The sequence below is a fragment of the Loxodonta africana genome, chromosome 15, assembly GCF_030014295.1.
Source record: "Loxodonta africana isolate mLoxAfr1 chromosome 15, mLoxAfr1.hap2, whole genome shotgun sequence".
Taxonomy (NCBI): Eukaryota; Metazoa; Chordata; class Mammalia; order Proboscidea; family Elephantidae; genus Loxodonta; species Loxodonta africana.
Window position 1 is genome coordinate 6,437,631 of NC_087356.1, and position 16,681 is coordinate 6,454,311.

Genomic DNA, 16,681 nt, shown 5'->3' on the forward strand with positions numbered 1-16,681 from the left:
TTCCCAGTCTGTAGGTGGTCTTTTTACTCTTTTGGTGAAGTCTTTAGATGAGCATAGGTGTTTGATTTTTAGGAGCTCCCAGTTATCTGGTTTCTCTTCATCATTTTTGGTAATGTTTTGTATTCTGTTTATGCCCTGTATTAGGGCTCCTAGGGTTGTCCCTATTTTTTCTTCCATGATCTTTATCGTTTTAGTCTTTATGTTTAAGTCTTTGATCCACTTGGAGTTAGTTTTTGTGCATGGTGTGAGGTATGGGTCCTGTTTCATTCCTTTGCAAATGGATATCCAGTTATGCCAGCACCATTTGTTAAAAAGACTATCATTTCCCCAATTGACTGACACTGGTCCTTTGTCAAATATCAGCTGCTCATACGTGGATGGATTTATATCTGGATTCTCAATTCTGTTCCATTGGTCTATGTGCCTGTTGTTGTACCAGTACCAGGCTGTTTTGACTACTGTAGCTGTATAATAGGTTCTGAAATCAGGTAGAGTGAGGCCTCCCACTTTCTTCTTCTTTTTCAGTAATGCTTTGCTTATCCGGGGGTTCTTTCCCTTCCATATGAAATTAGTGATTTGTTTCTCTATCCCCTTAAAATATGACATTGGTATTTGGATTGGAAATGCGTTATATGTATAGATGGCTTTTGGTAGAATAGACATTTTTACTATGTTAAGTCTTCCTATCCATGAGCAGGGTATGTTTTTCCACTTAAGCATGTCCTTTTGAATTTCTTGTAGCAGAGTTTTATAGTTTTCTTTGTATAGGTCTTCTACATCCTTGGTAAGATTTATTCCTAAGTATTTTATCTTCTTGGGGGCTACTGTGAATGGTATTGATTTGGTTATTTCCTCTTCGGTGTTCTTTTTATTGATGTAGAGGAATCCAAGTGATTTTTGTATGTTTATTTTATAACCTGAGACTCTTCCAAACTCTTCTATTAGTTTCAGTAGTTTTCTGGAGGATTCCTTAGGGTTTTCCATGTATACGATCATGTCATCTGCAAATAGTGAAAGCTTTACTTCCTCCTTGCCAATCTGGATACCCTTTATTTCTTTGTCTAGCCTAATTGCCCTGGCTAGGACTTCAAGTACGATGTTGAATAAGAGTGGTGATAAAGGGCATCCTTGTCTGGTTCCCGTTCTCAAGGGAAATGCTTTCACGTTCTCTCCATTTAGAGTGATATTGGCTGTTGGCTTTGCATAGATGCCCTTTATTATGTTGAGGAATTTTCCTTCAATTCCTATTTTGGTAAGAGTTTTTATCATAAATGGGTGTTGAACTTTGTCAAATGCCTTTTCTGCATCTATTGATAAGATCATGTGGTTTTTGTCTTTTGTTTTATTTATGTGATGGATTACATTAATGGTTTTTCTGATATTAAACCAGCCTTGCATACCTGGTATAAATCCCACTTGATCAGGGTGAATTATTTTTTTGACGTGTTGTTGGATTCTATTGGCTAGAATTTTGTTGAGGATTTTTGCATCTATGTTCATGAGGGATATAGGTCTAAAATTTTCTTTTTTTGTAATGTCTTTACCTGGTTTTGGTATCAGGGAGATGGTAGCTTCATAGAATGAGTTGGGTAGTATTCCGTCTTTTTCTATGCTTTGAAATACCTTCAATAGTAATGGTGTTAAGTCTTCTCTGAAGGTTTGGTAGAACTCTGCAGTGAAGCCGTCTGGGCCAGGACTTTTTTTTGTTGGAAGTTTTTTGATTACTGTCTCAATCTCTTTTTTTGTTATGGGTCTATTTAGTTGTTCTACTTCTGAATGTGTTAGTTTAGGTAGGTAGTGTTTTTCCAGGAATACATCCATTTCTTCTAGGTTTTCAAATTTGTTAGAGTACCATTTTTCGTAATAATCTGAAATGATTCTTTTAATTTCATTTGGTTCTGTTGTGATGTGGTCCTTCTCGTTTCTTATTCGGGTTATTTGTTTCCTTTCCTGTTTTTCTTTAGTCAGTCTGGCGAATGGCTTATCAATTTTGTTAATTTTTTCAAAGAACCAGCTTTTGGCTTTGTTAATTCTTTCAATTGTTTTTCTGTTCTCTAATTCATTTAGTTCAGCTCTAATTTTTATTATTTGTTTTCTTCTGGTGCCTGATGGGTTCTTTTGTTGCTCACTTTCTATTTGTTCAAGTTGTAGGGACAGTTCTCTGATTTTGGCTCTTTCTTCTTTTTGTATGTGTGCATTTATCGATATAAATTGGCCTCTGAGCACTGCTTTTGCTGTGTCCCAGAGGTTTTGATAGGAAGTATTTTCATTCTCGTTGCTTTCTAAGAATTTCCTTATTCCCTCCTTGATGTCTTCTATAACCCAGTCTTTTTTCAGGAGGGTATTGTTCATTTTCCAAGTATTTGATTTCTTTTCCCTAGTTTTTCTGTTATTGATTTCTAGCTTCATTGCCTTGTGGTCTGAGAAGATGCTTTGTAATATTTCGATGTTTTGGATTCTGGAAAGATTTGTTTTATGACCTAATATGTGGTCTATTCTAGAGAATGTTCCATGTGCACTAGAAAAGAAAGTATATTTTGCAGCAGTTGGGTGGAGAGTTGTGTATAAGTCAATGAGGTCAAGTTGGTTGATTGTTGTAAGTAGGTCTTCCGTGTCTCTATTGAGCTTCTTACTGGATGTCCTGTCCTTCTCCGAAAGTGGTGTGTTGAAGTCTCCTACTATATATGTGGAGGTGTCTATCTCACTTTTCAATTCTGTTAAAATTTGATTTATGTATCTTGCAGCCCTGTCATTAGGTGCATAAATATTTAATATGGTTATGTCTTCCTGATCAATTGTCCCTTTTATCATTATATAGTGTCCTTCTTTATCCTTTGTGGTGGATTTAAGTCTAAAGTCTATTTTGTCAGAAATTAATATTGCTACTCCTCTTCTTTTTTGCTTATTATTTGCTTGATATATTTTTTTCCATCCTTTGAGTTTTTGTTTGTTTGTATCTCTAAATCTAAGGTGTGTCTCTTGTAGGCAGCATATAGATGGCTCGTGTTTCTTTATCCAGTCCATGACTCTCTGTCTCTTTATTGGTGCATTTAGTCCATTTACATTCAGCGTAATTATAGATAAATAAGTTTTTAGTGCTGTCATTTTGATGCCTTTTCATGTGTGTTGTTGGCCATTTCATTTTTCCACATGCTTTTTTGTGCTGAGACGTTTTTCTTAGCAGCTTGTAAGATCCTCATTTTCATAATGGTTAACTTTATGTTTGTTGAGTCGTTACGTTTTTCTTGGCTTTTTTCTTGAGTTACGGAGTTGATATTCCTTTTTGTGGTTACCTTATTATTTACCCCTATTTTTCTAAGTAAAAACCTAACTTGTATCGTTCTATATCGCCTTGTATCACTCTCCATCTGGCAGTTCAATGCCTCCTATATTTAGTCCCTCTTTTTGATTATTGTGATCGTTTATCTATTGACTTCCATGATTTCCTGTTATGTGTATTATTTTGTTTATTTATTTATTTTTTAGAATTAATCTTAATTTGTTTGTTTTTGTGCTTTCCCTATTTGAGTTGCGTTGATATCAGGACGTTCTGTTTTATGACCTTGTATTGTGCTGGTACCTGATATTATTGGTCATCAGGCCAAACAGTCTCCTTTAGCATTTCTTGCAGTCTTGGTTTAGTTTTTGCAAATTCTCTAAACTTGTGTTTATCTGTAAATATCTTAATTTCTCCTTCATATTTCAGAGAGAGTTTTGCTGGATATATGATCCTTGGTTGGCAGTTCTTCTCCTTCAGTGCTCTGTATACGTCGTCCCATTCCCTTCTTGCCTGCATGGTTTCTGCTGAGTAGTCTGAACTTATTCTTATTGATTCTCCCTTGAAGGAAACCTTTCTTTTCTCCCTGGCTGCTTTTAAAATTTTCTGTTTGTCTTTGGTTTTGGCAAGTTTGATGATAATATGTCTTGGTGTTTTTCTTTTTGGATCAATCTTAAATGGGGTTCGATGAGCATCTTGGATAGATATCCTTTCGTCTTTCATGATGTCAGGGAAGTTTTGTGTCAGGAGTTCTTCAACTATTTTCTCTGTGTTTTCTGTCCCCCCTCTCTGTTCTGGGACTCCAATCACTCGCAAGTTATCCTTCTTGATAGAGTCCCACATGATTCTTAGGGTTTCTTCATTTTTTTAAATTCTTTTATCTGATTTTTTTTCAGCTATGTTGGTGTTAATTCCCTGGTCCTCCAGAAGTCCCAGTCTACATTCTAATTGCTCGAGTCTGCTCCTCTGACTTTCTATTGCGTTGTCTAATTCTGTAATTTTATTGTTAATCTTTTGGATTTCTACATGCTGCCTCTCTATGGATTCTTGCAACTTATTAATTTTTCCACTATGTTCTTGAATAATCTTTTTGAGTTCTTCAACAGTTTTATCAGTGTGTTCCTTGGCTTTTTCTGCAGTTATCCTAATTAATTTGTGATATCTTTAAGCATTCTGTAAATTAGTTTTTTATATTCTGTATCTGATAATTCCAGGATTGTATCTTCATTTGGGAAAGATTTTGATTCTTTTGTTTGGGGGGTTGGAGAAGCTGTCATGGTCTGTTTCTTTATGTGGTTTGATATGGACTGCTGTCTCCGAGCCATCACTGGGAAACTAGATTTTCCAGGTAATCAGCTATAAAAAAATGCAGTCAGATCCCTATCTGAATTCTCCCTCTGGCTCAGGGTATTCGGATGTTAATGGCGCCACCTGGTACGCTGGCTCCTAGTTCTGGAAACGATCGCTGTCTGCCCGTATTTGTTCGTTTTCCGTCTCGAAGTCTGTGTTTGTTGTTCAGAGTTCGTAGATTGATATGTATGTGATCGATTCACTTGTTTTTCCGAGTCTTTGTTGCAAGAGGGATCCGTGGTAGCGTCCACCTAGTCCGCCATCTTGGCCCCGCCTCCACACTTAATTTTTTAAAAAATTATTGTACTTCAGATGAAGGTTTACAGAAAAAGTTAGCTTCTCATTAAACAATTAGTATACATATTGTTTTGTGACATTGGTTACCAACCTCCCTACATGTCAACACTCTTCCCTTCTTGACTTAAGGTTCCCTATTACAGCTTTCCTGTCCCTCCTACCTTCTAGTCCTTGCCCCTGGGCTGGTGTGCCCCTTAGTCTCTTTTTGTTTTATGGGCCTGTCTAATCTTTGGCTGAAGGGTGAACCTAAGGAATGACTCTATTACTGAGCTAAAAGTGTGTCCGGGGGCATTCTCTTGGGGTTTCTCCAGTCTCTGTCAGACCAGTAAGTCTGGTCTTTTTTTGTGAGTTAGAATTCTGTTCTAATTTTTCTCCAGCTCTGTCTGGGACCCTCTATTGTGATCCCTGTCAGAGCAGTCAGTGGTAGTAGCCAGGCACCACCTAGTTGTGCTGGCTTCAGTGTGGTGGAGCTGTGGTAGTTGTGGTCCATTAGTCCTTTGGACTAGTCTTTTCCTTGCGCCTTTGGCTTTCTTCATTCTCCCTTGCTCCAGATGGGGTAAGACCAGTGGAATATCTTAGATGGCTGCTCACAAGCTTTTAAGACCCCAGGTGCTACTCACCAAAGTGAATGTAGAACATTTTCTTTATAAATTATGTTACACCAGTTGAGCTAGATGTTCCCTGAGACCATGGTCCCCACAGCCCTCAGTTCAGTAATTCGATCCCTCGGGGACTTTGGTTGTGTCTATGGAGCTTCCATGACCTTGTATCAAGGTCATATTTTCCAACTACTGAGCCCTTTTTGGAAACCCTGGTGGTGTAGTGGTTAAGTGCTACAGCTGCTAACCAAAAGGTTGGCAGTTCTAACTCACCAGGTGTTCCTTGGAAACTCTATGGGGCAGTTCTACTGTGTCCTGTGGGGTTGTTATGAGTTGGAATTGACATCATTAAGACCGACTCTAATTTGAGGGGGCAGCCCTTCTCCAGTTGCATTTTGAGTGCCTTCTAACCTGGGTGGCTTAACTTCTGGCACTCTATCAGACAATGTTCCACTGCTATTCACAAGGTTTTCACTGGTTAATTCTCTTCAGAAGTAGACTGCCAGCTCCTTCTCCCTAGTCTGTCTTATTCTGGAAGCTCAGCTGAAACCCGTCTGCCATGGGTGACCCTGCTGGTATTTGAATACCCGTGGCATAGCTTGTAGCATCACAGCAACACGCAAGCCCCCACAGGACAACAAGCTGCCAGGCACGTGGGGGTTGGCAGTAATATAATGATGTAATCACTCCACGAGATCTGATACAGTGTAATCACTTCCATAATGAGATCTGCTAGCCAATCAGTTGAAAGGGAGTTTCCTTGGAGATATGGCCTGCATCCAATATAGGTGGACTTCTGGTAAAATTTGTTGGCTTTTCCTCTGCTCTGGATCCTGCTTTTGGCTCATCAGCATCTGATGTCTGGTTCTTGGGACTTGGGCCAGCAGTCTGCAGCCTTACTGCTCCTGGATTCATCTGTCTTCATAGCCTGTGAGCCTGCTGTCTGACCTGCGGATCTTGGGTTCATCAGCCCCTGCAGTTTCATGAGTCTGGAGAAGCGTCCAGCCTGATGCCTGACCCATAGACTTAGGGTTGCCAGCCTCTACAACCACACGAGCCATTTCCTTGAGATAAATCTCTCTCTCTCTGCACGTGCACACACACACACCCTTCACTGGTTTTGCTTCTCTAGAGAATCCAGCCTAAGACAGTCAGTGTCCAATCAGGAAGGCAGAAGCCACTCTAGATATTTCAAGCAAAGAGAGATTTAATGTAGGGAATTAGCTGCAAAGATGTTAGAAGGACTAGAAGAGCAAAGATAGAAGGGGGGAAGCGGAGAGGCAAATCTACCACTGCCTGAGTCCATGAGCCCACAACTGAGTTACTGCTCTTTTCAGTATTTCTTAATCTAAATTTAAGTAATTAATTTTTTGAATTAAAACAAAAATTTGACCCAAAATTTGGTACTGACTGATACATAAATAATTAATCCTGGGTAAGACTATTGGATGGTTGTTCCCAGAGCAAACTTTGAAATTTGGGCCCCACCAATAATTAGCTATGTGACTCTGGGCAGGTTTTCTGAATTGGCAATTAGAGAGAACAGGACCTACTTCACAGGGTGTTGTGAGGACTAAATTAGATAAAACATGTAGAGAGCTTAACCAGGACTCCCAACCAGTTCTTTCCAGTTCAACTCCCTGCTAATAATTTGCCTTTCCACCCCAGATACACTGAGTCAGAATCTACACTTTAACAGGATGTCCAGGTGATTCTTATCACTCCAGATATACTGAATCAGAATCTACAGTTAACAAGATCTCCAGGGGATTCTTAATCTATAATGATTTATATATTGTCAGTATCAACTTTTGATTTTGATTTAAAAAATCAAATACTTAAACTGAGATTAAGATTAAGAAGGACTGGAGGCATTAAGAATCACCTGGGGATCTTGTTAAATTGTAGATTCTGATTCAGTATCTCTGGGGATGGATAGACAAATTCTCAGCAGGGGTTAAGCTGGAAAGAGCCGGTTTGAAGCCCTGAGCTTAACACAGGGCCTGGCACACAGTAAACACTCATTTTGCTTACAATCCTTGCAGTCTGCTTGAAGCAGCTTCTCCAGAGCGTGAGACCAGTACCAGGGACAACCACTCCCTCAAAGTCAGAGAACCAGAGGAAGAGAAGAAAAACCCAAACAGGGAGAAATAAATGTCGCTGGGATCTTCCTAAAACCCCCAGCATATTGAAAGGAGAGAAAGGAGGCTTGGAGTTAGTCAGTCCTGCACTTAATACCCGCCGGGAGCCCTGGTGACACAATGGTTAAGCATTTGGCTGCTAACCATAAGGTTGGCAGTTTGAATCCACGAGCTGCTCCTTGGAAACCCTACAGGGCAGTTCTACTCTGTCCTATAGAGTTGCTATGAGTCGGAATTGACTCAGTGGCAATGGGTTCAGGGCCTCCTGCATAGTTCTGGGACCGCAGGAGCACAGGCTTCAGTTTACCGAGCCTCAGGTTTTCCGTTGAGAAATTGAAACATTTTCTTTTTCTCTGGGCCAACGTAAGGACTAAATGAAGTAGTGCTTGTAAAGCACCTTGCTCGTAAACCAGCTGCCCTTAAGTCGATTCTGACTCATGGTGACCCCATGGGTATAAAAGTAGAACTGCGCTCCACGGGGTTTTCAATGGCTGATTTTTTTGGAAGTAGATTGCCAGGCCTTTCTTCCAAGGCATCTCTGGGTGCACTCAAACCTCCAGCCTTTTGGTTAGCAGCGGAGGGCGCTGTTTGCACCACCCAGGGACTTCACTTGGCTCATAGCAGGAGTTCAGTTATAGTAACTGCTATAAATAATTTAAAAATTTATGAAAAAGTCATAAAGCATTTGTATGGGAAAATGTGCGTATTTTCAAAGGGCAGATTTTGGTATATCTGTGTTGCCCAGAGATCCTTCCTTAAAGGGGGCTCCTGGAGCACAGTTTCTTTCTGGCCTGTACTTGGGTTCTGGCCTCTGGGTTCTTTCTGGCCTGGATTCTGACAAAGGTGAAGTTCCCAGGAGGGGCCACAAGGTGGCACAGTGATTCTTTGTCACAGCTTTAGCAAAAAATCTCCAGGTTTGGAAGTTCTAAAGTTTGTCAGAAACTCCAGGAGAGTCAGCAGGTTATCTGGCAGTGGGCTGGGAGGATGCGGGACCTCAGCGAGGTGACAGGAAGGCTAGGGAAGAGAGTCACAGCAGGTGGTGGAAAAAGGAAGCGTGTTAGTGAGAGGCCCTCACGGAGACCAGAAGTCCACAGATGATTCACTCTTTCTTCCCACAACCTTGACTGAACACTTACCGTGAGCCAGAATGGCACTACGTGCACAACCAGCCCTTCAAATAGCTCATGGTCTTGCTGATGAGACTGACACGTGGACAAATTACTTCGGTACAACATGAAAATAATCATTCATATGATTGTGAGGGTGGCTGTTTAGCTGCTGTCTGGTTGGCCTCTGACTCGTGGTGACCCCATGCACAATGGAATGAAATACTGCCTGGTACTGCATCATCCCCATGGTCAGTTGGGGGTTGGACAATTTTGATCCATAAGGTTTTCACTGGCTGATTTTTGGAAGTAAATACTGGGCTTTTCTTCCAATTTATGTAATAGATGATAGATAGATAGAAATAGATAGATAGGCAGATAGGGAGACAAACAGACGAATAGATAGGCAGATGGACAAACAGATTGTTGTCATGAGCTGACATCCCTCGATTCCGACTCATGGCGATCCCCCGTGTGCAGAGTAGGGCTGCTCCATAGGGTTTTCAAGGCTGTGATCTTTCGGAAGCAGATTTCCAGACCTCTCCTCCGAGGTACCTCTGGGTGGGTTTGAACTACCACCCTTTCAGATAGTAGTTGAGCGCTTAACCATTGTGCCACCCAGTGACTCCAGATGGATAGATAATAGGCAGACAGACAGATAGCTGCTGTCGAGTCCACTCCGACTCACGGCCACCTTATGTACGACAGAACTAGATGTTGCCTGGTCCTGCCTCATCCTCGTAATTGCTGGCATGTTTGAGTCCATCGCTGCAGCTACTACACCAGTCCACTCACTGAGGGTCCCCTTCACCCTCACCAGCCCTCTGCTTGGCCAGACATGATGTCCCTCCCGCTCTAGCAGTTGACCCCTCCCGATGACCTATCCAAAGCAAGTGCGTCAGCCAGTGTTCTGTTGTGACCCCAAAGGATTTCGTTGGCTAATTTTTGGAAGTAGACAACTAGGCCTTTCTTCCTAATCTGTCTTCGTCTGGAAGCTCTTCTGAAACCTGTCCACCATGCGTGACCCTGCTGGTATTTGAAATACCGGTGGCATAGTTTCCAGCATCACAGCAACACGCAAGCCACCACAGTAGGACAAACTGACAGACAATGGTGGAATTCATATGATCCCACTGCTTATTTAGCCCTTACTGTGTGTCAGGCCCTGGTTGTTATTATTATCCCACTTTACAGGTGAGGAAACTGGGAACCAAAGGTTTAACAACTTTGCCCAAGTTCGCAAAGCTAAGAAACAGTGGATTCCAGCTCTCTATTTTAAAAGGCTGTGTTGGTGCTTTGGATTTTTATTCCTTCAACAAAACAAAACAAAGTGAAATAAATAAAGTGAAACAAATCTGCTTCTTTACACCTCATGACTTTAGGTTGACCTCAGAAATACTTAACAACAGGGATGGCAGGGGTACCCGTAATAAGCTTGGATGCCCCTGTCAGCCTCTTCTCCTCCTTGCAGGTATCTCCACATCTCCTGTTCATCACCGTGGCATTTGGCTCACCCAGCCAGACCTTTCTGGTCACCCCAGGCTTCCCTTTCCACAGCCATAGCCTGGCCTTTGTCATCACTCTTAACTCCTTCACTGTGGACATTGCTCGTTTACACAGTTCCCTCAAACACCCCCGTGGCAGCTATTCTTTCCCTTCACGGTACCCTCAGGCTCACTGACCCCTTCTGCTTCTCCTGTGTCAGTCTTCTGTCTTCACTTCCTTCGTTCTTTCCCCGACTCAGTTCCCGTGATGCAGCATGTCGGCCGCTCTTAAAAACACCCTTAATCCTCTGGTCTCCCCTCCTTTCATCACACTGGCTGCTACCTCAGATAAGCCTGGATGTGTTCACGTCCGCACCTGGGCAGGGGTGCTCTGCCTGAGAAAACCACCCAACAGGAGTGTCAGGAGGGGAGGTGGGAAGGGCAGCTGCTAGGGAACACTCCCTGAGGAGGGGGAGGGCGTGCCCAGCCAAGGCTTCGGGGTCTCTGGGGAAGCAGGGTTTTTGTTGAGGGTGAGGGGGCTGTGGGCGTGGAGTGCCAAGGACTGAAGAGAGTGGAGAACACATGAAATGACTGTGGAAGAGAATGAGAGAGCTGGGCAGCCTCAAGGGCCCGTTTGAGGCTATCGGCCATCGACTTATAGTGGGACCAATCCTTGCGGTTGTGGGTTTTTCTCTGCAAATATTCACCCACAGAGATGAACACTGACTTTATTCAGGGCTGGGGTTTTGCCAGGAGGCCTGGTGGTGCAATGGTTAAGTTCTCAGCTGCTAATTGGATGGTCGGTGGTTTGAACCCAGCAGCGGCTCCATGGGAGAAAGATGTGGCATTCCGCTTCCATGAAGATTACGGCTTTGGAAACCCTACGGGGCAGTTCTCCTCTGTCCAGTCGAGCTGCTATGAGTCGGAATCGACTCGAGGGCAATGGGTGGGGGTTTTGCCATGTGGTTCTGATGGCAAAGGGTGGGGATGCTGAGGATACCAGCTGACGTGACGGAGCACTGAACTTACAGACGGATTACCAATACCGATACTCGTGGCGCCCCCTGTGGGTCAGAGTAGAACTGTGCTCCGTAGGGTTTCAAACGGCTGATTTTCTGAAGTAGGTCACTAGACCTTTCTTCGGAGGCACCTCTGGGTGGACTCAAACGTCCAACCTTTTGGTTATCAGTGGAGGGTGTTAACCATTTGCACCACCCATGGTCTCCACAGACTGATTGTTGTTGTCGTTAGGTGCCATCGAGCTGGTTCCAACTCATAGCGACCCTATGTACCACAGAACGAACCACTGCCTGGCCCTGCGCCACCCTTTTCTTAGAAGCCAGAATAGTGAGACTTTGTCTCACGTACTTTGGACATGTCATCAGGAGGGATTAGCCCCTGGAGAAGGACATCATGCTTGGTAGAGGGTCAGCGAAATGAGATGGATTGACACAGTGGCTGCAACAATGGGCTCAAACACAGCAATGATAGTGAGGATGGCACAGGACTGACTGATTACCTGGCCTAAAAATGTCTTTGTTTACCTGAAGTTGACAAAAACATAAGCTTCATGAGGGTGGGCCAGTGGTCTTGTTCTCCTTGGTATCCCATCATGTTGTCAGTCACTTTCTTGACTACTGAGTCAGACTCAGACAATGAGGCTTGAGAGGCTTAGTGCTCTGGCAGCAATAGGGAGGGGGCCTGGAAGGAGAAGAGGGTGTGATTGGAAGAAGCGTCTGAAATTGTGAGTTCAGAGATGGTCATTTCTGGAGGTGACCTGGTTCAGGGTGTCACTCAGGACATGGGGGCTGAGGTGGAATGGAGGTAGGGTGACCAACCTGTCTTGATTTGCCCAGGACTCTCCTGATTTTTAGCACTGAAATTCCTTCGTCCTGGGGAATCCCTTAGTCCTGGGCAAGCTGGGGCAGTTGGTGGTTCTAAGCAGAGGACATGACTCTCTCTGAGAAGGTAGTGTATAGGTGGGTGGTCTTGGAAGCTGTGGTCACTCAGAGTTGTTCACTGTCATGGACGTGAGCCAATTTTTGCCAGACTACGTGTGTGATCCCTTCGGCATGTTTGTTTATCACTGAATCAGGGCTTTTTCCCAGTCTTGAACACGAGGACTAACGCCTAGACTAAAAATGGCAAATGATCCAAGGATGGGAACAGCAAAACGCAGCCACGTCAGCGTTTTCAAAGTCTGCAAATTAAGCACATTTTACTCAGAGCCTTAAAAATCCTAACAACGAGCGTTACCAAGCTAATCCTTCTTATTTGGCAGTTAACTGCAGATTCACTGTAATGGCCTCTATTTCCTTAGAAATCAAACAACAGCGATTTGTAACAAGACAGGAAGAGGCTCACACATCCGCACGTGGTGGTCGTGAGGGTTAGATCCGTTCACACACATGAAGCGTTGTCCGTGGCCTGACATACGTGGAGCCCACACTAGTAGTTCGTTTTTTTAATATAAAACCTTCTTGTTGCACTATTGAAGCATTGAAGCTACACTCATCAGTCCGGGGAAGGATTTAACCTCTAAATTGGTTTAACCTTCTAAATGTGGTCTTATGATAAAGCCTTCACAGGAAGGCCTTTGGAGAAACAAACTTTATTTGTTTTCAAGATTACACGCGAAGCTTTCTGGTAACGTGGGTTGCCCATTTTGCTTCAAATATGCCACCAGGTTGTGATGCCAAGAAAAATGAAAACTTAATTCTGTCTGGCATTTTAACGATTGGCGAAATTCACTGTTTACTTTGGTGTCGGGTCACAGCAGCTTCTGATTATTTCCGCTGACCATGAATGCCTCTCTCTGGTCCTGAAAGAGGCAGCTTCGCGCTGTCCCAGTCCTCAGCCTTCAGGTCTGTGGGTGGCAGGGCAAGGGGTAGGTATGACCACTCTCTGATCTGAAGCTGTGTGATCTGGGGGAAACTTGACAAAGGGGCCTGGAAAATGTCCAAGGAAGTACCCAGAGAAGAACTTAAGCCAGAGTCCTTTCCGGTGCCAGGGTCAGATGCAAAGGCCAGGGACGGGCTAGTTCAGCTGGCTGCTCATCTGTGCCCCTGCACCAGCCTCGTGTGCCACCTATATTTGTGGGGTGGTGAGGTGTCCCCTGAACTTGGAAATGAAGTCAGCCTCTGAGAACAAAAGTGGGATTAAGGAGCCCCAGAAGCACTACATTTTAGGAGACGTTCTGTGAGAGCTTAAGGAATGATCAAATAAATTTGATGGTGGGTGTTTTCTTGTTTTTCATAGCACTTATCGCCTTCAGCAGAGTCCCTGGGTGGCGCAAATGGTTAATGGCTGGACTACTGAAATATTGGCGGTTCAAACCCACCAAGAGGCACTGGCCATCTGCTTCCAAAAGTTCGCAGCCTTGAAAACCCTATGGAATGTGGGTCTACTCTGTAACACGTGGGGTCACCGTGAGTTGGAATTGGCACGATGGCAACCGATTTTTTGTTTTTTGTTTATCACCTTCAAATAGACTCTGTAATAATTATGTGTATTCTCTTCTGTCTTCTCCAGCTGGAACATAAAAGGCACAAGGGCAGGGATTCTTGTTTTGTTCATCGCTGTGTTCCCAGGTTCTAGAATGATGCCTGGCACTTAGCAGGTGCTCAGAAGATAAATGTTGAATGAATGAATGAGTGTGATTAGGGCGCATCCTCAGCCATGGAAAGTTAAAGAGCGAGTTGCCTGGGCTCCACAGCTGAGGTAGCGACGGCAGCTCCTGCCAGCCTTGAGCCACCTCAACCTGTCCCCCAGAAGACTGTCACAGTTGGCCACTCCCTGCTCCTTGGTGACCATGTGTGACCAGAGGTCATGATAAAAAATGTGGACACGTTGGAGAAGGTGCAACAGGACTCGGTGGAGTGTGCTACTCAGGCATTGGAGAAATGCAACGTAGAGAAGGACATTGCAGCCCGTGTCAAGAAGGATTATGACAGGAAGTACTACCCCACCCGGCTCTGCAGTGTGGGGAGAAACTTTGGTAGTTACGTGGCACATGACAGTAAGCACTTCACCTACTTCTACCTGGGCCATGTGGCCATGCTTCTCTTCAAATCTGGTTAAAACATGGATGGATTATGCCCACACACCAGTGACCCATCCAGAAGCAAGGACTGCAGCCTAAATTCCAAATACCAGAGGCTGAAATCTTCAGCTTTGCTCAGGAGACAGCTCCATCTTGGAACCTTTATTGCGTTGTGTTGTACAGGGCTATCTCTGCACTGGTTTGTTATGGTTAGAGAACAATTAGCAAAACAGCTTATGTTTGCATTTATTTCCTACTCTGTACTTTTCCCCTGCTTCATGCTTTCTCATTCCTCACAATTCATTCTTTAAAAAAAAAAAAATCTATTGGAGATGTGTTGTTTTAAAAAAATTATAAGCCATCTGAAAAAGGCAGTCCACGGAAAGGTGCCCTGCAAGGAACCCAGCAGCAGGCACTTGCAGGCGCCTCTTGCCAGCACCCTTGTGGGAGAGGGTCACTTGGTGGGTGGGCCTCCTAGGGGAGACGGACAAACTTTGTCTTAGCTCCAAACTCTAGGAGGAACAACTATGCCAAAAATAGGGACACCAGAGTGTGGCTACTTATACATTTTTCAAAGTGAAAATTAGGCTCATTTTGCTCTGCTATACCTTAAAAAGGAAACCCTGGTGGCGTAGCAGTTAAGAGTTTGGCTGCTAACCAAAGGTCATCAGTTCGAATCCACCAGGTGCTCCTTGGAAACCCTATGGGGCAGTTCTACTGTTTTAGACCGGGGTCTCTAGAGAAACAAAACCAGTAAAATATATAAATACATATATAGAGAGATTTATATCAGAGAGATGGCTCCCATGATTGTAGAGTCTGGAATGTCCCAAGTCCATGGATCAGGATAGCAGCGTCTCCTGATTCACACAGACTCGGGGGCTGATGAACCCAAGATCAGCAGGTCGGAAAGCAAGGCTCTTGCTCATAGACTGTGAAGATGGAGGAATCCCAAGATCTGCAGATAAGGTGATAGTTCAAGTTCCAAGAACCAGAGGTCAGACCAACAGGAGGCAGCTGCAGGATCCAGAGAGAGCAAAAAGCCAGAACGGCTGCTTATATTCGGATGCAGGCCACACCCGCAAGGAAACTCTTTCAACTGATGGGTTACTCACAGCAGATCCCATCGCGGGAGAGATCGCATATAAACTCTGAGAATTGTAGCCCAGCCAAGCTGACACACAGTCTTAACCATCGCATCTACTCTGTCCTATAGTGTCGCTATGAGTCAGAATCGACTTGATGGCGATAGGTTTTGTTTCATACCTTAAAAAAGAAGCACCGGTGGTTTAGTGCAGAATTTCTGCCTTCCATGTTGGAGATCAGGGTTCTATCCCCAGACGACACACTTCACATGCAGCCACCACCTTTCTGTCAATGACGGCTTGCGTGTTGCTATGATGTTGAATGAGCTTCAGTGGAGCTTCCAGACAAAGACAAACTAGGAGGAAAAGCTTGGAGATCTACTTCTAAAAATCAGCTAATGAAATCATGGTGGTCTGATCCACAACTAATCACAGATGGTACAGGGCCAGGCAGTGTTTGTTCCATTGTACCTGGGGTCACCAAGAGTTGGGGGCCCACTCCAGGGCATCTAACCACAACCACAACATGCTCGAAACAAATCATATCAACACGAGTTACCAAGCTAATTCTTTTCTTTTTGTTTGAAACAGTAACTATTTTCTTGGACATCTACTAATGACAGTTTGTAACATTACATGGAAGGACCATATATAAGTGTCATCATTTTATTTAATTGAGCAGAGAAATCATACCAGTAATGAAGTAGTCTTTGGTTAAACATACATATCTAATCTTGAAAACAGATTTGACACTCCACATGCATTACAGAGCACAGAAAACATAACTTCCTTACAATTCCAATTTTACAATAATCAATTTGCTGGTAGAGCAATCAAACGAGCATCAATGAATTATTCTAGAGAGGTTTTATTTTCAGAACACTATTTGATAGTTAAGTTATTAAAAATGAGACCACATTCTGGAAAAATTGTAGAAATGCTCTTCAACCAAAAGACAACTCTTTTATAAAGAGTGACTATGGTTTTTTTTTTATATACAAGGCATAGCGAGACAAGAAACATCAAAATTACTTGATGCATGTCAAGTTGAGGGATCTGTACAATCGCTGTAAACAAAAACACTGGGCCAGGATATACTTTAGTTAGCCTATTCACAGAAGCAAACAGAGAAACAAAATGAACTATTTCCCAGAAGACTTAGAGAAAGAGAGTGGGAATATAGTTCTTCACTATAAACATCCCTGGGGAATAATTACGTCACTCTCAGGTCCCTACACACACCATAGCTTACTCAGTATGTGTATGTCAAAATCTTAGACATCCTTCCCTTCTAAGGGTC

At 43.5% G+C, this 16,681-nt stretch overlaps 1 protein-coding gene across 1 annotated transcript; it reads left to right on the forward strand.

Moving 5' to 3' along the window:
- The first annotated feature begins 13,064 nt into the window (after nucleotides 1-13,064).
- On the forward strand, nucleotides 13,065-14,554 carry LOC100657546 (dynein light chain 1, cytoplasmic-like). The gene has a single exon (XM_023552535.2). It carries the CDS (start codon nucleotides 14,083-14,085, stop codon nucleotides 14,332-14,334), a length of 252 nt encoding a protein of 83 aa, XP_023408303.1. The 5' UTR covers nucleotides 13,065-14,082; the 3' UTR covers nucleotides 14,335-14,554.
- Nucleotides 14,555-16,681: the final 2,127 nt, after the last annotated feature.